This window comes from Rhinopithecus roxellana, chromosome 1 (assembly GCF_007565055.1).
Source record: "Rhinopithecus roxellana isolate Shanxi Qingling chromosome 1, ASM756505v1, whole genome shotgun sequence".
Classification (NCBI taxonomy): domain Eukaryota; kingdom Metazoa; phylum Chordata; class Mammalia; order Primates; family Cercopithecidae; genus Rhinopithecus; species Rhinopithecus roxellana.
The window spans coordinates 186,818,040-186,845,087 of NC_044549.1; the positions used below are offsets into that span (position 1 = coordinate 186,818,040).

General features: G+C 39.7%; 1 protein-coding gene across 6 annotated transcripts in view; it reads right to left on the bottom strand.

Annotated features, from left to right (window-relative positions):
• The window catches only part of CEP70 (centrosomal protein 70), a 114,896-nt gene that overhangs the window by 29,569 nt on the left and 58,279 nt on the right, over positions 1–27,048 (bottom strand). For all 6 annotated transcript variants that reach the window (XM_030934555.1, XM_030934553.1, XM_030934559.1 and 3 more), the window contains 5 exons: positions 13,602–13,771; positions 7,935–7,991; positions 4,471–4,558; positions 4,295–4,383; positions 996–1,070 (listed from right to left, as the gene is read on the bottom strand). In XM_030934555.1, coding sequence (XP_030790415.1) covers positions 996–1,070; positions 4,295–4,383; positions 4,471–4,558; positions 7,935–7,991; positions 13,602–13,771 — 479 coding nt within the window. The remainder of the gene's footprint in view (positions 1–995; positions 1,071–4,294; positions 4,384–4,470; positions 4,559–7,934; positions 7,992–13,601; positions 13,772–27,048) is intronic.

The window sequence follows — 27,048 nt, forward strand, 5'->3', positions numbered from 1 at the left end:
AAATACAGCTGTCACTGAAAACTGAATCATAAATGCTAATACAACTGACTTAATACATTTAATGCATATATTAACTCATAGCTTTCAAAATATTTCATCCCAACACTCCCCAAACTACTTTCTCAAATCCCATTCCCTTGAATGAAAGAGTACACATAGATAATCTTCAGAAAACACAATCACTGTTTGAGATCAACTCTTTGAAACACTGAGTACTTGCTTTCCAAAGTCAGGAAGGGTACAAGCAGTAGATATAAATGGCTCCCTGCATTCCTTCTGGTACTTTTAAAGTGTGATAAGGCTCACTTTAAAACATTCAGATCATAACTACCAACCACAAAAATTGGAGGCTTGTCGCTTCTAATTTCATTGATTCTCTTGCAATTCTTCCATTACTTCCGAAGACAATTTTCTATTTAAAATATTTGTCCTTTATTACTTCAGGCAACTACTTTTTTTTGTTCTCACTTAAGATAAATATATAGCCAAATCCAGCATAGTAGAAATTGCTCTTAAACTGTGAAACCAGAAATATCCCCTTTTGATGTCATTTTCCCCATCAGCCTGGTAGGTCCAAGTCAAAGCCACTAGGAGGTAGCATAAGCTGACATGTAATAAAAATAAATAAACTAAGGCCAAGCACAGTGGCTCACGCCTGTAATCCCAGCACTTTGGGAGGCCGAGGCAGGCGAATCACGAGGTCAGGAGATCGAGACCATCCTAGCTAACACGGTGAAACCCTGTCTCTACTAAAAATACAAAAAAAAAAAAAAAAAAAAAAATAGCCAGGGGTAGTGGCAGGCTCCTGTAGTCCCAGCTACTCGGGAGGCTGAGGTAGAAGAATGGCGCGAACCTGGCAGGTGGAGCTTGCAGTGAGCCAAGATTGCGCCACTGCACTCCAGCCTGGGCGACAGAGCAAGACTCCATCTCAATAAATAAATAAATAAAATAAAAAATCCTAATAAAAGCAGTAATTTTGGTAAAAATATAATTACTTGACACTTTTCTTAAGGGCTTTTTCCAGCTTCTTCACCTGCTGTTTATAAAGTCTTAATTCATGCTGTGTGGGCCTGTGGAAAATAAATAATGATAAATTAATTCAATTTACTGAATAAAACCATAAAGGTACTTAAATAAACTACATACAATACTTTGTTACTTGTCACAAATATACTTATTAAACTTCTGAAAATATTTCATGATTGCTAATTTGGTGTTTACCGGCCATTTAGATTTCTTCTTCTCTGTTATCCCTTATTCAAAGGCTTTTAGTTATTTTTTGCTGCTAATCTATTACTTGTTTTTATAGTGAAATATTTCAAGTATACAGACAAAAACAGAGAACATTATAACAAATCCTGGTGTATCCACCACCTAGCTTTATCAAATTTGAGTATTAACAGATTATGGTTCAAATCTTAAACTTTATTCATATACTTAAAATTCCACATGTCCCTCATTAATGTCATTCTTCTCCTTCCCATACCATAGATAACCACTATCCTCAATTCACTGTTCATTATTCCCATGTATGTTTTTAAATTTTTACTATTTAATCATAAATTTACATATTATTGTGTTCAAGGTTTTCACATTTTATAGAAATGACTTATGCTAGGTATCAGGTCCCTCTCTCCATTAAGGTGTAAGTTTTTTGTTGTTGTTGTTGTTTGTTTTTTTTGAGACAGGGTCTCACACTGTCGCCTAGGCTGGAGTGCAGTGGCACGAGTTCAGTTCACTGCAACTTCTGCCTCCCAGGTTCAAGCTATTCTCCCACCTTGACCTCTTGAATAGCTGGGACTACAGATGTGCACCACCACCCCTGGCTAATTTTTGTATTTTTTTGGTAGAGACAGGGTTTCACCAAGTTGGCCAGGCTGGTCTCTAAACTCCTGACCTCAAGAGGCCCGCCTCGGCCTCCTAAAGTGCTGGGATTACAGGCGGGAGCCACCGTGCCCAGCCATTAAAGTATAAGCTTATTGAGAACAGGAAATTTGTTTTGGTCTCTTCTTCATCCCAGAGTCTGGGACAGTGTCTAACTTACAATAGGTATTCAAATACTTGTTGAATGAAAACAAGGCTCAAAAATGTTCATTCTTTATTACTGTCAACATAGAGAGTGTCATCCTTTTGTAGCTATGCTGGATATAACTTTCTGTTGTGTGCCATTATACATTTTACTTTTCTTCTCATCCCACATCACAGGAATAAGAACAACAAGGCATTCCAGTATAATTTGAGAATGAGAACTCCGCTGGTATAAGACTGAATCTAATATAGTAAATATTAATGTATTGTACATTTCAAAATCACTAACAGTAAATTTCAAATGTTTTCAACCACAAAAGGTATTAGATGATGGATATGTTAATTAGCTTGATTTAATTATTCTGCATTGTATTCATGAATCGTAACATCACTTTGTGCCTCATAAATATATACAGCTGTAATTTGTCAATTAGCAATTAAAATAAAAATTTAAGATAATAATCATGCTGAGTGAAAGACAATAGACAAAAAAGAGTAAATATTGTATAGCTCCACTTATATGGAGTCTAGGAAATATAAACTAATACATAATGACTAAAAGCAAATCAGTGGTTACCTGAGGCAAAGGCAAAGAGAGGCAGCAGGGATTACAAAAGGGGCAAGAGATAACTTTTAGGGTGTTTTTTGTTTTGTTTTTGTTTTTAAGAGACAGGGTCTCTGTTGCCCAGGTTGGAGTGTAGTGGTATGAACACAGCTCACTGCAGCCTTGACCTCCTGGGCTCAAGTGATCTTCTCACCTCAGCCTCCTTAATAGCTGGGACTGCAGGAGTACGCTACCATGCCTGGCTAATTTTTTAAATTTTTTTCTAGAGACGAGGTCTCACGTGTTGCTCAGGCTGGTCTTGAACTCCTGGCCTCAAACAATCCTCCTACCTGGGCTTCCCAAAGTGCTGGTATTATAGGCATGAGCCACCGCACCTAGCCTCCAAAGTGATTATCTGGATTATAACTGTTTCACAGGTGTATACACATAATTCAATAAATGGTGTAACTTACAGATATGCAGTGTACTGTACATCAATTGTAACTCATTAAAGCTATTTTTTAAAAGCAAAAAAAAAAGACTGAATCTATTTGAAGTTTTTTTTTTTTTTTTTTTTTTTTTTTTTTGACACAGGGTCTCGCTCTGTCACCCAGGCTGGAGTACAATGACATGATCATGGCTCACTGCAGCCTTGCCCTCCTGGGGTCAAGTGATCCTTCCACCTCAGTCTCCTGAGTAGCGGGGACTACAGCCACAGACCACCACACCCGGTTAATTTTTATATTTTTTGTAGAGAAGGGGTTTTGCCATGTTGCCCACTCTGGTCTCGAATTCCTGCCTCAAGCAATCCGCCTGCCTCTGCCTCCCAAAGTGCTGAGATTACAGGCAAAAGCCACTGTGCCCAGCTTATTTGAAGTTCTTAGCTAGTTTTAACTTCTTCCATGTGGACTCCTGTTTTCTCATTTCCCTTGCCTACCCGTGTGTTCTTGTTCCTTTCATAAGTTATCATGGGAGAGAACTGACTAAAGTGAGTATAAGAATATTATGTACTCATGATTAGCTTTAGAGCAAAGGAGATAGAATGGTGCATTTAATATTCCAAATTCCAGTGTATGTTTACTTTTCAAAGGATGAAGAAAAGTTGACCGGGATGCAGTGGCTCATGCCTGTAATTCCAGTACTTTGGGAATTCTGGCACTAAGCCTAGGAGTTCAAGATCAGCCTAGGCAACACAAGGAGACCCCATCTCTACCAAACAAAAAACTAAAAAATTAGAGGCCGAGCATGGTGGCTCATGCCTGTAATCCCACCACTTTGGGAGGCCAAGGAGAAAGGATCACTTGAGGTCAGAAGTTCAAGACCAGCCTGACCAACATGGTGAAACCTCATCTCCACTAAAAATACAAAAAATTGCCAGCCGTCGTGGCGCGCACCTGTAATCCCAGCTACTCGGGAGGCTGAGGCAGGAGAGTCACTTGAACCTGGGAGGCAGATGTTGCAGTGAGCCGAGATCAGCGCCACTGCACTCCAGCCTGGGGGACAGAGTGAGACTCTGTCTCAATTAAAAATAAATAATTTTAAAAATTAGCTGGGTGTGGTGGCTCGCACCTATAGTCCCAGCTAAGAGACTTGATTAGTCTTGAGCCCTGGAGGTCAAGGCTGCAGTGAGACATGATCACACCACTGCACTTGGCCTGAGTGACAGAGTGAAACTCTGTCTCAGAAAAGAAAAAAAAAAAAAAATACTTAAGTTTCTCTCACCTGGTTTCCAAATCTTTTTGGAGGTTCAGCTTTTCACTTAAGAGTGCATCAATCTGAGAGTTTGACTCCTTGAGTTGATTCTGTAATGACTGCAACACATTTCATAGAAAAATAATTAACTTTCTGAGATTACTTACTTTATTAAAAAGTATTTATTGGTTATGCAGTCCCCATACCATTAAAAGGCCTTTATAAGTTGGTGAGGCATCCAGATTTCTGTAGTCATTTTCTTCTTCTGACTGACTTTCATCTTCTTTATATTGCCTATGAAAATATGCATGCAGTATACTTATGAAAAATCTATCTTCAAAGAAAAAAATCTAATTAAACCAATGTAATGAGGGTTTAATCATCTAAACATGAATTAAAATTAATTCAAATTTCCTACTTGTTCTCATAGAGAGAGGTATTAGAACACTACTACTATCTATTATTATAGGACATACAATATCCATTTACTCTCTTTTTACTTAGAATATATAATCCATGAAGACCAGAACTGTCTTATTCACCACTGTATCTCACTGCCTAGAAAAACTATGGACTATAAGAGGTGAAAAAGCACTGCCGAATAAACAAAACGAAACATAGGTGGAACATCCATGTTCTTTCAAAAAATGCATTCACATACTATTTTTTCCTTCTAGTACTTTTAGGTAACCAAAAAACCTGTATGAAAAAATGCAGATCGTAAGTGGAAAAAGCAACAGATTTAATAGTCTTGGTTCAAGCCTTGAAAACACCACTAACTAGTTGTACTATTTGAATAAGTCAATCTCTCAGAATTTATTTTCTCATCTGTAAAACAGTATCTGTCACATCTACTTTACAGGAGTGGTGTAAAAAGCAAACGAAAGATACTGAAGGACTCTGTGAAATGCAAAGTGCTAGCAAATACATATGATTATTTTTAGCAATCTTGATTAACTATCACTGTGCTGTCCTATATAGTAACCAATAGCTACATGAGATAGTGGTTACTGCTTAACACTTGAAATATGGGTAATGCCACCAAAGAAATAAACTTTGAATTTCATTAAATCTAAAAATTGAAGCAGTATAAAATACTTTTCTGTTAAATACAACTTCATTTTTTAAGGACTACATTTCGCTTTAACTGTTGCATAAAGTATTACTATTGTAGCCTAGTGTGCACTGGGTACATGCATGATTTCTAGTATTACACATAAACATATCACCAGTCTAGTAAGTATCAATGGATTGATTCAGTTCAAATGATTTATTTATTCCCAATGTGTTTATTTTATGCATGTGCATATAGTCTGATGATAAAACCAATAACAACAAAAAAAAACCTTGGACAACACTGGCCTTAAAAAAATGGATAAGCAGAGAAGCTTTTGCCACTGCAAGAGGCCCATGTCCCACCTGTCTTCTTCCTTTGGTCTTGCTGCTTCAGTTCTACAGGTTCATAGCTCTTCTCCTGTGCTTCCTGTTTATCCTACTTAGGCCTCCAAATCTTAGCCTGTCTTCTCCTCTCTCCTCTTTCATCTTCTTTACTAATGTAATACTTGTCAATGAATTGTTACATCCTCTTTTTACAGTACTCCTACTTCTTTAGATGATACTTATATCCTATTGATAGATCTCAAAATCTATCCTGAAATTGCCAGAATCTCACTTTCAAGTTAGTACTCATTCTTAGAAAGGAGACTGAGTTTATAATATAAACTCCGTCCAGTCAATGAATCCTGAAAAATCCCCTCTTTAGGAGACTCTTTTTATTGCTGCAAATTTTCTCATTTGTAGAATATTATTTATTAATGTATCTCCTATTTTCTTCCTATCACTTCCTCCACTTCCCTCAATAAGACATTCAATCCAAATATCTGACCCAAGGATAATTTGCATAGGCCAAAATACTTTACTTCAGCTAGACAACTGATGAAAAGCTTTTTAAGCTAAAAAGTGATTCTTCTCCAAGTCGCTCGTTCCTCAACCCCAGATTTTCATTACAAATTCATGAAAACTAAATTCAATACCACCACTCCAATGGCCTCAATCCTTTTGTCACCTTTAGTCAGAGAACCCCGTTTGCAGAACTCTACAAGTATCTCTCACATCATATTCTACATGAAAAATTTCCTGATAGCTATGTTATGTTAAATCTATTCTACTCTTACCAAAAACCCCAAATCCCCTCTCTTCATCATCTAGATCAGGGGTCAGCAAACTGCTGTCTGCAGGCTATATTCAGCAGGCTGTTGGTTTTGTAACTATTTTTATTGTAACACACCTGTGCCAATTCATTTACATATTATCTGTGTCTGATTTTGTGCTGCAACAGCTGAGTTGAGTAGTTGTCCTATCTTTGTAGAATCTCTACCATCTAAACGACAGTTTCATTTGGAAGTCAGAAGGTCCCTGATGCTACTTGATAAAATGCTGCCTTCTGAAAAGAATATAAAGCAAGAAGTTGCTTTTTCATTAGTTGCTCTCTTCTCCCTTCTTTCCTTCTTCCTTTTCTTTTCCCTTTCTTCTCTTTTTTTTTTTTTTTTTTTTGGAGTCCCCATAGTACTACAGATAATCAGCAACCAGCAACCCACGGAGCTCTGCCATTGTTCTCTCCAAGATTTTGGAAAGTCACTATTCTTGGGGCAAGACTACTCGAACATATGCTTCATTAAAATGAAGAATTATCTGCTTTATTATGGGATCCTAATCACTTAGAACATGGTACAAAATAGGTGCTCAAATACATATTTTTTTTTTTTTTTTTTTTTTTTTTTTTGAGACGGAGTCTTGCTCTGCCGCCCAGGCTGGAGTGCAGTGGCCGGCTCTCAGCTCACTGCAAGCTCCGCCTCCCGGGTTCACGCCATTCTCCTGTCTCAGCCTCCCGAGTAGCTGGGACTACAGGCGCCCGCCTTGTCGCCCGGCTGGTTTTTTGTATTTTTTAGTAGAGACGGGGTTTCACCGTATTAGCCAGGATGGTCTCGATCTCCTGACCTCGTGATCCACCCGTCTCGGCCTCCCAAAGTGCTGGGATTACAGGCTTGAGCCACCGCGCCCGGCCTAAAATACATATTTGTTAAAAGAACTGTTCCATCTATAAATAATAAAAAGATTAGCTACTGTTTTAGTGACCTTACATTAAAGCATTTTAAATTATATCTTAGATATCCTTCAGCTATTTTAATTTAGCCAAAAACCATTTATCTCTATGCTGATTTAATCATGTGATAAGTGTGTTTTAATCTACAAGCCTGATTTTTCACTGACATTTTATGTTTATCTCACATAAATCTGCATACTAATTAGGTTGCACTTTGGTAGGCAACCAATCTAATTCTATGTACTCTGTGGATATACTCAGTAACTACCCAGGGGCTAGATCACATCAGTAGAAAAAATTGTAATACTTCAAGAAAATAAAGGGAAATACCATTTCCGTTGTGACCAATACTTCGGTGATAAATAAGTATACATAATTTAACATAAATACAACAAAACATCTTGACTTAAGTTGTAAAATATAGTCAAGATCTTTATAAAAAAGAACTTCACAGTGACATATTAGGTGGATTTCCATAGTATATTTAAACTTTCAAAAGCTACAGAAACTTCTGGTGTGATTACTGGATTAAAAACTTTAAAAACTGTAATACAGGATTATTCGTACCTTTGTGTATGAATTTTTCTAATTTTCGATTCATAGTAATCAATTAGACAAAGCAACCTAGAAAACAGAATATTGAATTATTTTCAAAATGCGGTATTAGAGCAACTACTAGTTTCACTACATAATTTCAAATTACAGTGTAAAAGTAAGTACAGATTATCTGGCAGGCTTTAAAAAATTTAAGTGATTCTTACCAGAAAGCAAATACTATACTAAGTCATATGTTATATTAATTTCAAACTATAGATTTAAAAAAACTATAAACATTATATCTCAACATATTAAATGCATATCCTCCTTGTCCCAACAGTTCTACCTCTAGCAATATCTCCCACAGAAATATGTCAAAGGATGCAACTCAATATGAACAAAGTTGTTCACTGCACCATTATTTATAAGAGTGAAAAGCCAGAAATAATTTAACTCTCCATCAGGAGAAAGGTTAATGGCACATCCATACTATAGAAAATAATGGGCTGGGCACAGTGGCTCAAGCCTGTAATCCCAGCACTTTGGGAGGCTGAGGTGAGTGGATCACGAGGTCAGGAGTTTGAGACCATCCTGGCCAACATGGCAAAACCCCATCTCTACTAAAAATACAAAAAATTAGCTGGGCGTCATGGTGCGCGCCTATAGTCCCAGCTACTTGGGAGGCTGAGGCAGGAGAATCACTTGAACCTGGGAGGCGGAGGTTGCAGTGAGCCAAGAGCACACCACTGCACTACATCCTGGTGACAGGGCAAGACTCCGTCTCAAAAAAAAGAAAAAGAAAAAAAAAAAAAAGGGAAATAATGGAGAAGTAGAAAAAATAATGTAAATTTGTATGTCCTTAACAAGGAATGATGATGGAAAAAATTAATGTTGCATAATCAAATGTATATTTTTTACCTTTGTCTAAAAAGAAAAGAAAAAAGTTAGATGTGAATATGTATATATATTGAAAAAGAACTCTATGGGTTCTTAACCAGGGAATAAATTGTAACCTAGTGGGTGTATGGAGGGGCAATGTTGCCATATTGACTAGTTGGAGAGGGGGCAGAATGCTAAAAATTCACCAGTGAACAACACAACAATACACAAAGAAGAATTGTTTCACTCAAAATGCCAACAGCACTCCTTTTGAGAAACAGTAGGAAGGACACACACCAAACTGTTAGGAGAGGAGGTTATCTCTGGGATGTGGGGATTAGGAAAGCAAGCAGATTTGTTACATTTTACCATATACACTTTTATATTGTTTGAATTTTTATAAACACTCATTGCTTTTATGATTTAAAAAACGAGAGAAAAACAAAATAATACTATGCTTTCATGTGTTATTCTTTTTTTTTTTTTTTTAGATGGAGTCTCGCTCTGTCACCCAGGCTGGAGTGCAGTGGCCAGACCTCAGCTCACTGCAAGCTCCGCCTCCCAGGTTCACGCCATTCTCCTGCCTCAGCCTCCCGAGAAGCTGGGACTACAGGCGCCACCACCTCGCCCGGCTAGTTTTTTTGTATTTTTAGTAGAGACGGGGTTTCACCGTGTTAACCAGGATGGTCTCAATCTCCTGACCTCGTGATCCGCCCATCTCGGCCTCCCAAAGTGCTGGGATTACAGGCTTGAGCCACAGCGCCCGGCGTGTTATTCTTTTTAAAGGAAAAATGTATACTGTTTCCCTCCTATCTTGGGAAAACATTACCAACCCATTCCCCTTTTCAGACCTAATTCAGCCAATTGTGCTCTTAATGTCACAACTTTCTAGATTATTCTTTCTCTTCAACCCTTCCCCATCTTGACATATGCCAGCTTTCACATTATCCTGAAAATATGCTTTAATCTTTATATCCCACACAAATCCTCTTGACCTACTTCCCCCTTACGCTACGCTTCTATTTCTAATCTTTTCCTTCACAGCAAACTTCATTCATTCTGAGTGATTGTAACTAATTATCTTCAATAAAGTTTTAGGGAAGACTTATTACATGTTAAGTACTGGGAATTCTGAGCAAATAAAACAGTGGAAAAGTAAACAAGTTAACCAATGAGGAAGCATGCAACACTGCTGATCACCCTCTCCTTGAAACACTTTTGTTCCTTGGTTATCATGATACCCAAACACAATTCCTCTTCTGCCTCTTCTTTCTGTATATGGAATTTGGAAGTTCTCTGGAGTTTGGCCCTTTTAACAATAGGCCTGATATGTCTACATGGATGACTGAAGGTGCCTAAGCATATATCCATAAATGAATTCATCGGTTTCTTCCCCGTTCCTTCAAATGTAGCTTAAAAACTGGCCATCTTTGACTCCTCCACTCCTTTCAACATCTATAGCCAATTCACCCGGACAACTCCTGTCCATCTTTGCAGTGTCTCTCCCTTTTTTGGTCCTAGTTAAGACCTTCATTAGCCTTTATCTAGATTACTACAACCGATTACTAACTTGTCTTTCTGTCTCTGAGTTTAATCTCCTTGCTTAGAAATCTTTGGGTATGTTTCCTGTCACACAGAAAGTAGAACTCAAACTCTTTGGCCAATTTAAGTCTCTCAAAGTTACAGCACACTTTCCATATTGTCATATTGTCTCTTAAGACTCTTCCCAGAATCTCATGTATCCTATGCTCCAGACCTCTTGGACTCCTGACGTCCCAAACACATTCACTTTTCTGTTACCATATTCCTCTAATTGAAACACCCTTTCTCTCACCTCTGCCTATTAATATTCTATAGTTCCTAGTAGTCCAGCTAAAAAGATAACTCATTCATGAAGCCTATGTAGTCAGTACTACCTTTCACTAATTTCTCCCTACGTCACACCCACTTAGCATCCTATCTGCCCCACCTTATAGTACATACCACTAACTGCTTTATATTTTACTTACCTGCATATGTGTCTCTACACCCAACTAGACTATCAGGTCACCAAATGCAGGAATCATGGCTTTACTCATCTGTGTGTGCCCTATTACTTAGCCCAGTACCCATGTAACTTTTAATAATATCTGTAGTGGCTACAACTCATGTATTTCCAATAGGTTTAATTCACAATTTTTTATTTCAGTGTCTCAAACTGAAAGTATGTATTGATAAAAATCAAACAGGGTGGAAAATCTCTGGTCCACTGGACAAATTCATACCTGAATTAGCCTGATTTCATCTGCTACACTGCAAGTTCTCTCAGTGCTTCTCTCACCCTCGTACCCAGTTATCTTAGCTGTATTTTGTTTTTTCATTCTTCCCTTCCAATTTCTCTCTTCTTCTCCTTCTTCTTCCCACTGTAGTTCTCTCTCCCCTGCCTCTCTCCTTTTTATTCTTCCTTACCTCTCCTATTTTTCTTTTTTTTTTTTTTGAGACGGAGTCTTGCTCTGCCGCCCAGGCTGGAGTGCAGTGGCCGGATCTCAGCTCACTGCAAGCTCCGCCTCCCGGGTTTACGCCATTCTCCTGCCTCAGCCTCCCGAGTAGCTGGGACTACAGGCGCCCGCCACCACGCCTGGCTAGTTTTTTGTATTTTTTAGTAGAGACGGGGTTTCACCATGTTAGCCAGGATGGTCTCGATCTCATGACCTCGTGATCCACCCATCTCGGCCTCCCAAAGTGCTGGGATTACAGGCTTGAGCCACCGCGCCCGGCAACCTCTCCTATTTTTCTTACCTTGCCTCCCTCTTCTCTTTATTCACATCTTTCACTAACATTTTTATGTTGTTTTTGTTATATGTTTGTCCTTACTTTTCCTTCAAGAGGATGAAAATTATGTATGTGTATTATCTCTGAAATAATCAAAAAAAACTATAGTTTTAACTTGTTTTTACTTTATATCTGACCTCATTTATTTTTATAGTAAAATAGAAACATCTAATTATTGAAGATTTCCAGTCCTACTAAGCCTATAATACCGCTTAAAATGCAATCAGTTTAAACTGTTAAGAGAAAAACAGAAGGTGCTAGCATGTAAACAAGAGAGAATATGAATATAATATCCATACTACTTATATTGCTAAAAATAACACTAAACATTTAAAATCAATTACCGACAGGGGAGGTAAGGATAGGATGGAATAAAGGGGACAGGAATGAAAATACACCTTCTCTAAATATAAATAATGAATAGTTTTGATTTTGGAATTATATAAATGCTTATACATTCAAAAGTAAAATTTTAAAAAGCAATCCTTGAAAATTGAAAAGAAATTGAAACAAATCTAACTGCATTTGGTGATGCAAACACACAGAGAAACAAGTATTTCAAGATATTTTAGAAATATACATATTGACTGCATACATAGTGGAATATATTAATGTCCAAGAGAGCTGCCCAGAAATTTTTTTTTATTATTTTACTTTAAGTTCTAGGGTACATGTGCACAATGTGCAGGTTTGTTACATATGTATACATGTGCAATGTTGGTGTGCTGCACCCATTAACTCATCATTTACATGAGGCATATCTCCTAATGCCAGAAATTTAAATTTCATTCAGTAGGCTGATTGTTAGTAATTCTAGTTTTAATATTTTGAAACTATTTTTATGTATTATCAGATATAGCAAATAATAATAATATTGTTCTTGGCCGGGCGCGGTGGCTCAAGCCTGTAATTCCAGCACTTTGGGAGGCCGAGACGGGTGGATCACGAGGTCAGCAGATCGAGACCATCCTGGCTAACACGGTCAAACCCCATCTCTACTAAAAAATACAAAAAACTAGCCGGGCAACGTGACGGGCGCCTGTAGTCCCAGCTACTCCGGAGGCTGAGGCAGGAGAATGGCGTGAACCTGGGAGGCAGAGCTTGCGGTGAGCTGAGATCCGGCCACTGCACTCCAGCCTGGGTGATAGCGAGACTCTGTCTCAAAAAAAAAAAGAAAAATTGTTCTTAAGAATGATTTTCAGGCCAGGCGCGGTGGCTCAAGCCTGTAATCCCAGCACTTTGGGAGGCCGAGACGGGCAGATCACAAGGTCAGGAGATCGACACCATCCTGGCTAACACGGTGAAACCCCATCTCTACTAAAAATACAAAAACTAGCCGGGCGAGGTGGCGGATGCCTGTAGTCCCAGCTACTCAGGAGGCTGAGGCAGGAGAATGGCGTAAACCTGGGAGGCGGAGCTTGCAGTGAGCTGAGATCTGGCCACTGCACTCCAGTCCACACACGACAGATCGAGACTCCGCCTCAAAAAAAAAAAAAAAAAAAAAAAAAAAGAATGATTTTCAGTAGAAAAGACAACAGTTACAAATGTAAAATCAGAATTTAAATAAAAATAGTATCTTAACTTCAGCTGGGTTAAATATATATAGTCCCCTCCAAAATATATAGTCCCTGGTTCTTTCCACTAAAAACTTTTAAAATCAATAACATAATAAAACCAAGCAACCCCCAAACCCATACAGTGATCCCTAAATATTATTCTTCACTAAAAGGATCAGTTATTTTAAGAAATGTCTGATTAATTATGAATTTATTTAAAAGTTTAGTGTTATTTTTAGTAAATGTTCAATTCCATTCCTCAAAGGACCTCTAGAACAAACAAGCAAACAAACAAACAAAAAAACAGGATGAGCACGGAAAAACAATGCAGAAGAGAAGGAGAGAGAGGCTTTTCTAGTTTATAAAAGTTATAACCACCCCCAAGATAAAATCAGGTCAAACAAACAAAACCATGAATCTAGCTACATATCAATTTATGTAGCAAAATTACTGTCTATCCAAGACGGTATGAGGAACTCTTTTGCACAGATAAGCAAACACTCTGTTTTGAGTGACAATGCGATCTTCTTCCTCCTTTCTTAATCTATTGACTTCCATTTGCAAAGAAGCAATAGTTTCTTGTTGCTCCGTTCGTTTTTTCTTATAATGCTGGCACTTCACCTATAAAATATTTTTTAAAAACATAATTATGATTTGTACATCTAGGACATGCTATCCTAACCATATTGTACACAAAGGCATCTTCATAGTTTCTATTGAGCTGTTTCATTCAAGAACTTCAGTATTGAGGCTGTTTTTAAATGAGTATAAGCTCTAGGAACATTAATATATCATAAACCTGAAAAAATACAAGTCAAATAGCTATAAAATGGGGAAACTACAGTTCATAATTGCATGCATTCAAGACATTTCTTACCAAGTAAAGGAACTCAAGAATTTCCATACAACTGGCATAATTTTATGTTTAAGTTTACATTAAAACAATAATCAGGAAAGAATCAATATTAATTCGGGATTGCAAATGGTGTAGTCAACTTAGGCATTCATGCAATGTGGGCGACTGCAAACTCACAGTAAGTCCATAATCAAGAAATTATCATCAAGAAATAATCAGGGAGAACGACATCACCAAAATGGCAGAGTTGAAGCAATCTGACTTCACTTCCCCCAACAGAAAACCAAAAGCCAATATCCAATGCCAAGATTATTACCAGCAATATCCCAGAACTCAAATCTAAGGATGGGACAATCCCCGGGACCACAAAATGAAGTGAAAAAACTTCAAGCAGATGGTAAGAGAATCGGACTTCTGTAACTGTGATGCCTCTCCCCTAATCTGCAAGGAACTGCCTGTGGAAAATTTTCCCCAGACTCAGTTTCTACACTGGCAAAAGTGAGATCAAGACCAACTTCCCCACCATCTTGGGTTCCTTGCAGGAGAACTGTTCCTGCCTCAACCCACAGAAAGCATCACAAGTGCCTATAGGAAGAAAAACTCCTGAGAGCAACCAAAGACAAAGATGGGAGGTGGGAATAGCAGCAACCCCAGTCTGCAAAATCTGCTTGGTTTCTCAGCCAAAGAAGATGCTAAATCAGAGTAGCTGTTCAGCAGCACCACACTGTAGGAGATACACTCTACAGGCTTGCTGGGTATGAAATCCTAGCCAGCTTTTCCATACAGCTGGAGTATCCCATTTGGGATCTCCCCAACCTAGGACCATCAGTACTCTGAACGCTTGCCAGAGCTGTGGCAAACCTGGACATGAGCTGCCATCTAGTACCAAGGAGGAGGCAGTGACCTAGCATAAAGGAAATTCAACAGGTGAATTGTAAAGAACCTCTATGTAAACATATCCAAGAAAAACCCAAACAAGCCAGACAGTGAAAACTGAAATAACTAATCCTTCAATGAGAAGACACAGATATATGTCCATAGGAAACAACAGCAAACAAGGAACCATGACCCCCCAAGATGGAAAAAGGAGCTAGTGACTGACCCTAACGAGACAGTGATGTGAGATTCTTCAGATCAAGAATTCTTTTTCTTTTTTTTTTTTTTTTAAGTCATCTGGTTCTGGGCCTTTATTTGTTCAGAGGTTTTGATTATTGACATAATCCATTGTTACACATCTACTAAAGTTTTTTACTTCTTCTTGAGTCAGTTTTGGCAATGTCTGTGTTGCTAGAAATTTGTCCATTTCATCTAAGTTAGCTAATCTGTAGTCATATAATTGTTCAAAGTATAGTCTTATAATCATTGCTTTAATGGAGGGGTGGAGGTTTAGGGTTTACTACCTTACAACTTTCAGTGACGTTAAATCTTTTCTATCATTGTTCTTGTTTGTTTGAGACAGAGTCTCACTGTCGCCCAGGCTGGAGTGCAGTGGCATGATCTCGGCTTACTGCATCTTCCACCTCCTAGGTTCAAGTGATTCTCCTGCCTCACCCGAGTTGCTGGAATTACAGGCATGTACCATCATACCTAGATTTTTGTATTTTTAGTAGAGACAGGGTTTCACCATGTTGGCCAGGCTGGTCTGACCTCAAGCGATCCTCTTGCCTTGGCCTCCAAAAGTGCTGGGATTATAGGCGTGAGCCGCCCAGCCCTTTTTATCACTGTTAAAGAATTTTAATGTTACATCTGTATATTCCTTAATCATTGCTTCTTCCTAATCCCTGTCTGCCCAAGATTCAAAAACTCAGTGAACTCCAATATAACACAGGAAATCAATTGAGAAATCTATCAGTGAAATTTTTAAAAGGTATTGAAATAATAACTTTAAAAAAAATCAAACAGAAATCCTGGGACTGAGAAATACATTCCCTGAACTGAAAAATGAATTAGAGGCTTTTAATAGCAGAATGGATCAAGTAGAGGAAAGAATCAGTGAGCCTGAAGACAGGCTACTTGAAAATACACAGAGAAGAAAAAGAAAAAAGAATACCTACAAAATATAGAAAATCACCTCAAAAGAGCAAATCTAAGAATCATTGGCCTTCAAGAGGGAGTTGAGAAAGAGCAAGGGGTAGAAAACTTATTCAACGAAATAGTAACAGAAAACTATCCAAATTTACACAGAGATATAAACATCCATGAACAGGAAGGTCAAAGATCACCAAACAGATTCAATTCAAATAAGCCTACCCCAAAGCATAGAACCAATTCTCACCTGAGCAATACCATACTGGACATAGGAATGAGTAAAGATTTCATAACAAAGACACCGAAAGCAATTGCAACAGAAGCAAAAATTGACAGATGGGATCTAATTAAACTTAAGAGCTTCTGCATAGCAAAAGTAACAAACAGACAACCTACAGAATGGGAGGAAACATCTGAAATTATGCATCCGACAAAGGTCTAACAGCCAGCATCTAAAAGGAACTAAATTTACAAGAGAAAAACAAATTCATTAAAAAGTCGGCAAGGGGCATGAATAGACACTTTTCTTTTCTTTTTTTTTTTTTTTTTTTTTTTTTTTTATTATACTTTAAGTTCTAGGGTACATGTGCATAACGTGCAGGTTTGTTACATATGTATACTTATGCCATGTTGGTGTGCTGCACCCATCAACTCGTCAGCACCCATCAATTCATCATTTATATCATGTATAACTCCCCAATGCAATCCCTCCCTCCTCCCCCCTCCCCCCTCCCCATGATAGGCCCCAGTGCATGATGTTCCCCTTCCCGAGTCCAAGTGATCTCATTGTTCAGTTCCCACCTATGAGTGAGAACATGCGGTGTTTGGTTTTCTGTTCTTGGGATAGTTTGCTAAGAATGATGGTTTCCAGCTGCATCCATGTCCCTACAAAGGACGCAAACTCATCCTTTTTTATGGCTGCATAGTATTCCATGGTGTATATGTGCCACATTTTCTTAATCCAGTCTGTCACAGATGGACATTTGGGTTGATTCCAAGTCTTTGCTATTGTGAATAGTGCCGCAATAAACATACGTGTACATGTGTCTTTGTAGTAGAATAATTTATAATCCTTTGGGTATATACCCAGTAGTGGGATGGCTGGGTCATATGGTACATCTAGTTCTAGATCCTTGAGGAATTGCCATACTGTTTTCCATAATGGTTGAACTAGTTTACAATCCCACCAACAGTGTAAAAGTGTTCCTATTTCTCCACATCCTCTCCAACACCTGTTGTTTCCTGACTTCTTAATGATTGCCATTCTAACTGGTGTGAGATGGTATCTCATTGTGGTTTTGATTTGCATTTCTCTGATGGCGAGTGATGACGAGCATTTTTTCATGTGTCTGTTGGCTGTATGAATATCTTCTTTTGAGAAATGTCTGTTCATATCCTTTCCCCACTTTTTGATGGGGTTGTTTGTTTTTTTCTCGTATATTTGTTTGAGTTCTTTGTAGATTCTGGATATTAGCCCTTTGTCAGATGAGTAGGTTGCAAAAATTTTCTCCCATTCTGTAGGTTGCCTGCTCACTCTGATGGTAGTTTCTTTTGCTGTGCAAAAGCTCTTTAGTTTAATTAGATCCCATTTGTCAATTTTGGCTTTTGCTGCCGTTGCTTTTGGTGTTTTAGACATGAAGTCCTTGCCCATGCCTATGTCCTGAATGGTACTACCTAGATTTTCTTCTAGGGTTTTTATGGTATTAGGTCTAACATTTAAGTCTCTAATCCATCTTGAATTAATCTTCGTATAAGGGGTAAGGAAAGGATCCAGTTTCAGCTTTCTACTTATGGCTAGCCAATTTTCCCAGCACCATTTATTAAATAGGGAATCCTTTCCCCATTTCTTGTTTCTCTCAGGTTTGTCAAATATCAGATGGCTGTAGATGTGCGGTATTATTTCTGAGGACTCTGTTCTGTTCCATTGGTCTATATCTCTGTTTTGGTACCAGTACCATGCTGTTTTGGTTACTGTAGCCTTGTAGTATAGTTTGAAGTCAGGTAGTGTGACGCCTCCAACTTTGTCCTTTTGACTTAGGATTGTCTTGGCAACGCGGGCTCTTTTTTGGTTCCATATGAAAGAAGACATACATGCAGGCAACAAGCATAAAAAAAAAAGCTTAGGCAGGGCGCGGTGGCTCATGCCTGTAATTCCAACACTTTGGGAGGCTGAGGCGAGTGGATCACCTGAGGCCAGGAGTTTGAGACCAGCCCAGCCAACATGGTGAAACCCACTCTCTACTAAAAACTAAAAAATTATTCAGATGTGGTGGCACACGCCTGTCGTCCCAGCTACTCAGGAGGCTGAGGGAGGGGAATCGCTTGAACCCAGAAGGTTGCAGTGAGCTGAGACCATACACTGCACTCCAGCCTAGGCAACACAGCAAGACTATGTTTAAAAAAAAAACAAAAAACAAACAAAAAAAAAACAAGCTCAATATCACTGATCATTAGAGAAACGCAAATCAAAACCACAATGAGATACCATCTCATACCAGTCAGAAGGCTATTATTAAAAAGTAAAAAAATAACAGATGCTGGCAAGGTTGAAGAGGAAAGGGAACACTTATACACTGTGGGTGGAGTGTAAATTATTTCAACCATCGTGGAAAGCAGTATGGCAATTCCTCAAAGAACTAAAAGCAGAACTACCATTTGATGCAGCAATCTCATTATTGGGTATATACCCAGAGGAATACAAATCATTCTACCATAAAGACACATGCACGAATGTTCACTGCAGCACTATTCACAACAGCAAAAACATAGAATCAACCGAAATACTCATCAATGGTAGACTGGACAAAGGGGTACATATATACCATGGAATACTATACAGCCAAAAAAAAAGAACAAGATCATGTCTTTTGCAAGAACATGGATGGAGCTGAAGGGCATTATCCTTAGCAAACTAATGCAGAACAGAAAACCAAATACTACTTGTTCTCACTTATAAGTGGGAACTAAATGATGAGAACTTGTGAACACTAAGAAGCTAACAACAGACACTGGGGTGGAGGGTGGGAGAAGGAAGAGAAGCAGAAAAGATAACTATTGGGTACTGGGCTTAATGCCTAGGTGATGAAATAATCTGTACAACAAACCCCCATGGGACAAGTTTACCTATGTAACAAAACTTCACATTTACCCAAATTTAAAAGTTTAATAAATAAGTACATTCTCAAAGTCAAGCACAAAGAAAAGATCCTAAAAGCATCAAGAGAAAACAAGTAAACAACATATAAAGAAGCTCTGATTTATCTGGCAATAGAATCCTCAGCAGAAAGCATACAGACCAGGAGGGAGTGAAACGACATTCAAAGTGGTACTGAAAGAAAAAGAAAAAGAAACACCTGTCAACCAAGAATATTATTCTCAGCAAAGCTATCTTTGAAATATGAAGGAGATAAAGCCTTTACCAGGACAAGCAAACACTTGTAAGGGACTCATAAGAAATGCTAAAGGGAGTTCTTCACTATGAAAGAGAAGGACACCACATGCAAAAACAAAAAAAAAAAATTTGTAAGTATAAAACCCATTGGTAAAAGTGAGTATACAGACAGACACAGAATACTCTAATAATATACTTGTGGTGTGTAATCCAGTCATATCTCTGGTATGAATACTAAAAGACAAATCTACTTAAAACAACAGACTGGGCACAGTGGCTCATGCCTATAATCCCAGAACTTTGGGAGGCAGAGGCAGGCAGATTGTTTGAGCTCAGAAATTTGAGACCAGCCAGGGTAATATGGCAAAGCCCCGTCTCCACCAAAAATACAAAAAGTTAGCTGGGTGTCATAGCACGCACCTATGATCTCAGCTACTTAAGAGGCTGAGGTGGGAGTGTCAGGATCCTTAGGGTGTCACTTCACCAGTCAGAAACCCCTGTGGCCAGTGGCACCTCTGCTTGAGTTTTGCTCACACCTGCTGGGCTTGTTCTGCCCACTCAGCCCAGCAGGCTGTACTCAGCTTGTGCTACCAGCCCAGACCCCCCGCCTATCAAGGACAAGCCAGGTACAGAGTAGTGAGGGGTGTGTGAGTGAGCAAGTGTGGGGTCCGGCTACGTGCACAGCCAGGCACACTGACTGTTGCAGTGAGGCAGGCAGCTCCAGCCACCAGCATAGGCACTGGCTCCATGCAAGGCTGTGACTGGACCAGATGTACTGCAAGCGGCTTCCACTGTGGGCACCAATGTCTGGAAAAGGGGAATGAAGTGGTACCTGAAAGCTCAGAGATGCCTGGAACCACAAAGCCCCAAAGAGGGTGTTACAGTGTGTCAGAGCCCTGGCTCTGGGAGTCCTGAGGTCTAGGATCCCAGAAGAGTCACAAATCTTCTCTCCTTGTCGCCTGCAACACAACAAGTTGGGGGATGTGTTTCAGGTGGCACATGTTTCAGCCCATTTGTGTTACCGCTGTTTCAGTCCCACCGCCCTGCTCTGGCCAGTGGCTCCGGGCCTGGCCTGGCCCCACAGCTGCTTCCCATTGCATGGGGCAGCCACCAGGTGCCAGTGGAGGGTGGGAGGCCTATGGTGTCACAGCAGCTCTGGCTCAGGAATCCTGAGGTCTGGGCCCCTAGAAAGGTCACTCTTCACTCATGCAGTATGTGTGTGTCACCACCCACAGCCTGGCAAGTCGGCCAGGAACGTGTTACAGCTCCTTTCACTCTCACCATTCAGCAAGTCCCAAGTTCCTGTCCTGTGTCCAGGAAGAATGAGGTTACACAGACAACTGGAAGGTGAACAAGGTGGAGAGAAGCCTTATTGAGTGACAGAACAGCTCTTAGTAGAGAGGAGACCCTGAGTGGGCAGCTCCTATCCACAGTTAGGTAGTCCCAATGAGTTGATAAGTCCCTGAGTCTAGCTGAGCCTTGGGTTTTTACAGACTCAGAAGGGAGGGAGTACGTGCTGACTGGTCCATGGGCAGCCATAGGAAGGCCTGGAAAAAGCATCATCCAATTGGCCAAAAGGCATCAAGTAAGTTCTCACTCCAGGCTGCAGACTCCACCTGGCACTGGCAGCCTGGCCTCCAGGCTTCAGGCTGTCCTTGGCTTGAAGGTGAGATTTCACTGAGGACCTGCCCCTTCCGCCTAGGAACCTGTCTGCCTCTCACCACCATCAACATGCCATCTGTGGTACCCAGGCTGTCCGCACTGAGGGGTGCCCACAGGCCCACGTGAAGCTGCCTACAACCTCCCAGTCTCCCTTCCGCACTCATTGGTGCCCAAACTCTGTGGGGAGCCAAGCTAGTAGGGGGCTGGCAGGTCAGCACCGCCCTGAGTGTGCACACACCTGACTGGGTCATGACAGCACCTGCGCTCAGCCACAACTTTGCTCTACACCAGAGTGGGTACTGGTAGTGAAGGGAGGCCAGGGAGTGGGAGCAAGTACTTCCAAGTCTGAGGGGGCAGGGGGCTTTCCAGGCCCATAAGAGTGCAGGGATGCCCAAGTCCAAAGCTGTGGTTAGGCAGCTGCAGCTATGCCTGGGAGCACAGTGTCCCCACTGGGATCACCTGTTCCTAGCCCCTGATGGCTCCATGGAGCACGCAGCCCTGGCCACACCCCTCCACTGCTGGCTTCCTCACAGCAGTTGCTTCAGATTTGCTGCCACCTCTATCAAGAGGATAGCTTGAGCCTGGGAGGCGGAGGTTGCAGTGAACCGAGATTGCACCACTGCACTCCAACCTGGGTGACAGAGTGAGACCCCATCTCAAAAAAAGCAAAAACCAAAAAGCTCCCCCCAAAAAATAACTACAGTAACTTTTTAAGATATAGGTAATATAAAAAGATGTAAACTGAGACAACAAAAAGTCATAATGTGATGGAGTAGAAGTGTAGAATGTTTTAGTTTTTCCTTTGTTTGTTTCTATTATTTGTGATCAAGGCAAGATATCTGTTCAAAGTAACTTGTCCAGGCACAGGCTCACGCCTGTAATCTCCACACTTTGAGAGGCTAAAGCAGGAGAACTGCTTGAGGCCAGGAGTTTAAAGACCGACCTGGCCAATATAGTGAGATCCCCATCTCTTTTAAAAACTCTGTAACTTAAAAAATAACTTGTTACATCTATAAAATGTTTCTTTTTTAAAACCTCATGGTTAACTACCAAGCAAAAATATAACAGGTACACTAAAAAAAAAAGCAAAAAAATTAAAACAACTAAAAAAGAAGAAAATCACCTGACCACAAAAAAGGAAGAAAACACAATGAGATATCGTATCACTCCAGTTAGAATGGCTATTACTCAAAAGACAAAAAAAAAAAAAAAAAAAAAAAATACTGGTGAGGATATGGAGAAAGAATCCTTGTACACTATAGGTGGGAATGAAAACTAGTACAACTACTATGGAGAACAGTATGGCGGTTCCTCAAAAAACTAAACCATATGATCCAGCAAACCCACTACTGAGTGTGTATGTATGTATGTACATATGTATGTATGTGTGTATGCATACACACATATTATATATATAATATAAACATATTGAAGAGATATCTGTACTCTCTTGTTTATTACAGCACTATTCACAACAGCCAAAATATGATTCAACCTAGGTATCCATCAATGGATGATTGAAAAAAGAAAATGTGGTATATGTACACAAATGGAATATTATTCAGCCATAAAAATGAATGAAATCCTGTCACGTGCAGCTACATGGATGAAAATGGAAGTCATTACGTTAAATGAAATAAGCCAGGCCCTGAAAGACAACTATTGCACATTCTCACTCAAATGTGGAAACCAAAAAAGCACATCTCAGAAAGACAGAGCAAAACAGTGGTTAACAGAGGCTACAAAAAGTAGGAGGGAATGGGGAAATGAAGAGAGGTTGATTAATGGGTACAACAATACAGATACATAGAAGGAATAAGATGTAGTATATGATAGCACAGTAGGTTGACCATATTAACAATAATCTATTATATATTTCAAAATAGTTGGAAGAGAAGAATTCTAATGTTTCCAACATTAAAAAACATAAATATTTGAGGTGACAGATATCTCATGTACCCTGATTTGATAATTACACATTATATGAATATGTCAAAATATCTCACGTAGCATGAAAATGGTTGCGGGAAGTCAGGGACCCCAAACAGAGGGACCAGCTGGAGCCGTAGCAGACGAACATAAATTGTGAAGATTTAATGGACATTTATCAGTTCCCCAAATTAATACTTTTATAATTTCTTACACCTGTCTTTACTACAATCTCTGAACAAAAATTGTGAAGATTTCATGGACATTTATCAGTTCCCAAATCTCTTATAATTTCTTATGCTTGTCTTTACTTTAATCTCTTAATCCTGTTATCTTCATAAGCTGAGAATGTACATCACCTCAGGGCCACTATTGTACAAATTGATTGAAAAACGTGTGTTTGAACAATATGAAATCAGTGCACCTTGAAAAAGAACAGAATAACAGCGATTTTCAGGGAACAAGGAAGGACAACTGTAAGGTCTGACTGCCTGCGGGGTCGGGCAGAATACAGCCATATTTTTCTTCTTGCAGAGAGCCTATAAAAGGACGTGCAAGTAGGAGAGATATCACTGAATTATTTTCCCAGCAAGGAATATTAATAATTAATACCCTGGGGAAGGAATGCATTCCTTGGGGGAGGTCTATAAATGGACACTCTGGGAGTGTCTGTCTTATGCGGTTGAGATAAGGACTGAAATACACCCTGGTCTCCTGCAGTACCCTCAGGCTTACTAGTATTGGGAAATTCCAGCCTGGTAAATTTGAGGTCAGACTGGTTCTCTGCTCTTGAATCCTGTTTTCTGTTGTTTAAGATATTTATCAAGACAAAATGTGCACAGCTGAAAACAGACGCTCATTAGTAATTCTAATTTTGCCCTTTGCCTTGTGATCTTTGCTTTGCCCTTTGCCTTGTGATCTTTATTGCCCTTTAAAGCATGTGATCTTTGTGACTTACTCCCTGTTCATACACCTCCTCCCCTTTTAAAGTACTTAATAAAAACCTGCTGGTTTTGCGGCTCAGGGGACATCACAGACCTACTGATATGTGATGTCACCCCCGGAGGCCCAGCTGTAAAATTCCTCTCTTGGTACTCTTTCTCTTTATTTCTCAGACCAGCCGACACTTAGGGAAAATAGAAAGAACCTATATTGAAATATTGGGGGCAGGTTCCCCCAATAGAAAATATGTATAGCTATATATATCAATAAAAAAGAGTCAGTATGTATCCTAAGATTTATACAAAAGAATATATATCTTCAATAATTTATTCTCTTGTCATCAGCAAGATATCACTTGCCTGGTTTCCCCTTATTCTCTAGCTTCCATCCCTCAGTATCCTTTTAAAGCTCATTATCAAAAAGCACTATCATAGCCAGACAAGGTGGCGCATGCCCGTAATCCCAGCACTTTGGGAGGCTGAGGCGGGCAGATCCCTTGAGGTTAGGAGCTCGAGATCAGCCTGGCCAATATGGTGAAAACCTGTCTCTACTGAAAATACAAAAATTAGCTGGGCGTGGTGGTGGGTGCCCGTAGTCCCAGCTACTCAGGAGGCTGAGGCACAAGAATTGCAGGAGGTGGAGGCTGCAGTGAGCTGAGATGGTGCCACTGCATTCCAGCCTGTGTGACAAAGCAAGTCTCCATCTCAAAACAAATAAACAAAAAACAAAAAACACTATCACCCTTATTAATATACTTTTCATAAATGAAAAAGACTCACTGAAAACCCTTTTCCCTACCCGGCCTGTACAATACTGACACAAATCTCTTACAGAACAGACACCCATGTCTAAGCACATGTTCATGTGCCCATGGTGTAATGTTTGCTGAGACTTAGCAACCCTCAGAGGAAAAAGGGTTCTCAGCTTCTGGTACTATTTCATCTTATAAGATGAAAAATGAAATGAAATGAAATTGAAATGAAATAACGAAACTGAAATGAAATAAAAAAAAAAAATGGATGTGACCTGTGGCTACTCCAGTACCATGGGTTACATCCAGAAGGAATCCTCTGCCTCAGCCCTTCCTAGAAGCCAGGCAGGGCCTCTGCAGCCAAGTGATGAGGGTGTCAGTCCCACCTGTTTCTACAGGTTAAGCCATGAACTAGAACTAGAAATTGAGTTTTGCAAAACTGTAGGATAGAAAAGCAATACAGCAGTCCTCCTTATCCATGGGGGATACATTCCAGGACCCTCAGTGGATGCGCAAAACTTCAAATAGTACTGAACCCAATTGCCATCAATTGGAAATTACGAGTTTATGAGTTTCTGCTTATGACTTCCACCAACAAATTAATAGCCTTTTCCATCTTAACTGTGCTATTACTCACTGTGGCCATAACAGTTGCAGTTTGTGGTGTGATAGCAAAACTAGCACTAATTTATTTTTCCTTTGTCAGGATAACATAGAAGATTCGTTCTCACCATAGATCTTAGCAACCTCAGCAATTTTTTTCTTTCCTTATTAAGCCAAGAACTTTCACCTTTTCACTTAAAGGAAGCACTTCACAGCTTCTCTTTGGCATATCCAAATTGCCAGCATCATTCCTCTTGCACCTTGGGCCTATTATTAAGTAAGATAAGGGTTACCTGAATACAAGTACTGTGATACTGCGACAGTAGATCTGATAACCAAGACAGTTACCAAGTGACTAATGGGCAGGTAGCACATACAGTGTGGATAAGGTGGAAAAGGGATGATTCATGTCCTGAAAGGGACTGAACAAGATGGTGTGAGATTTCATCACGCTACTCAGAATAGTGTACAATTTTAAACTTATGAACTATTTATTTCTGGAATTTTCTATTTAATATTTTCAGACTGCAATTTACTGACCACAGGGAACTGAAACCACAAAAAGCAAAATCATGGATGAGGGGTAACTACTGTATACAAAAATCAGTTGGGTATCTCCTAATTCATTGTACCAGGCCAACATTATCCTGATACCAAAGCCAGAGATACTACAAAAAGAAGAGAACTGCAGATGAATATCTATTGTGAATATGAATGCAAAAATCCTCAACAAAATATTAGCAGGCCAAATTCAACAGCATATTAAAAGGATTATATACCACAACCAAGTGGAAATTATCCTTGGAATGCAAAGATGGCTCAACATACAAAAAAATAAATCAATGTAATACATCACATTAGCACAATAAAGGAAAAAAGCCATATAATCATCTCAATTTTCAAAAATCCCAAAACACCCTTGGGAGAACTTTAGCCCCCAAAGCTAAACTCACTTCTTTGGGTTTCCTTTCTAAGATCATGGTATGTGCATAGCATCTTCCTCCAAATAGGAGTTTGATTTTATGTAAAATGCAATATATAAACTATCGTTTCTCCAACTCCTTAAACAAGATTTTGGCTTGAGCTTCCCTGGTTATATCCAGGAGACTGGAAACCAGGTTGTGACCCAGCTCACTCTTTGGAATAAGATGCCTTAATCTTAGGCTTCAAATAATTCCCATTAATACTTTTTAAAATGCTATTCCCTGCATATGCAGATAAGCAGGCACATAAGGAAACAAGACACCATGAACTACAGCCTAAAGAAACAAGACATGGAAATTCTAGGGGAAAATGGCAGATAGGAGGCAGGACTAGATTGAAATTCCCACTCAGACGAACAAAGCAGTGGGTGGAGACTCACATCATGAACTTTTGCTCCAAAACTACTACAGGAATACACCAAAAAAGATGAGAAAATCCACAGATCCTCTGAAAGAAGCGGACTGCTCCTGCAGAACCTAGGAGACACCCCAAATATTGTGAATGCCCGAGCTATGAAAGTGGGAAAGGGGGGATTGTCCACCCATGAATCCACACCCTCACTGGGGAACCTGAAGGTCTAGCTCACGGGACAGGATTTGACTTTACCTGGAGGTGAGTCAAATTAGAGAGCTGAGCAAAATAAAGGGGTAGAGGAAGGAATGGGAAAAGCCCTGTGGGCTCTCTGGGTCCTCTGGGAAGCCATTTCTGACTTGTCTCACAGGGGTCCTTTGGGAGGGCTGACAGAGGAACTG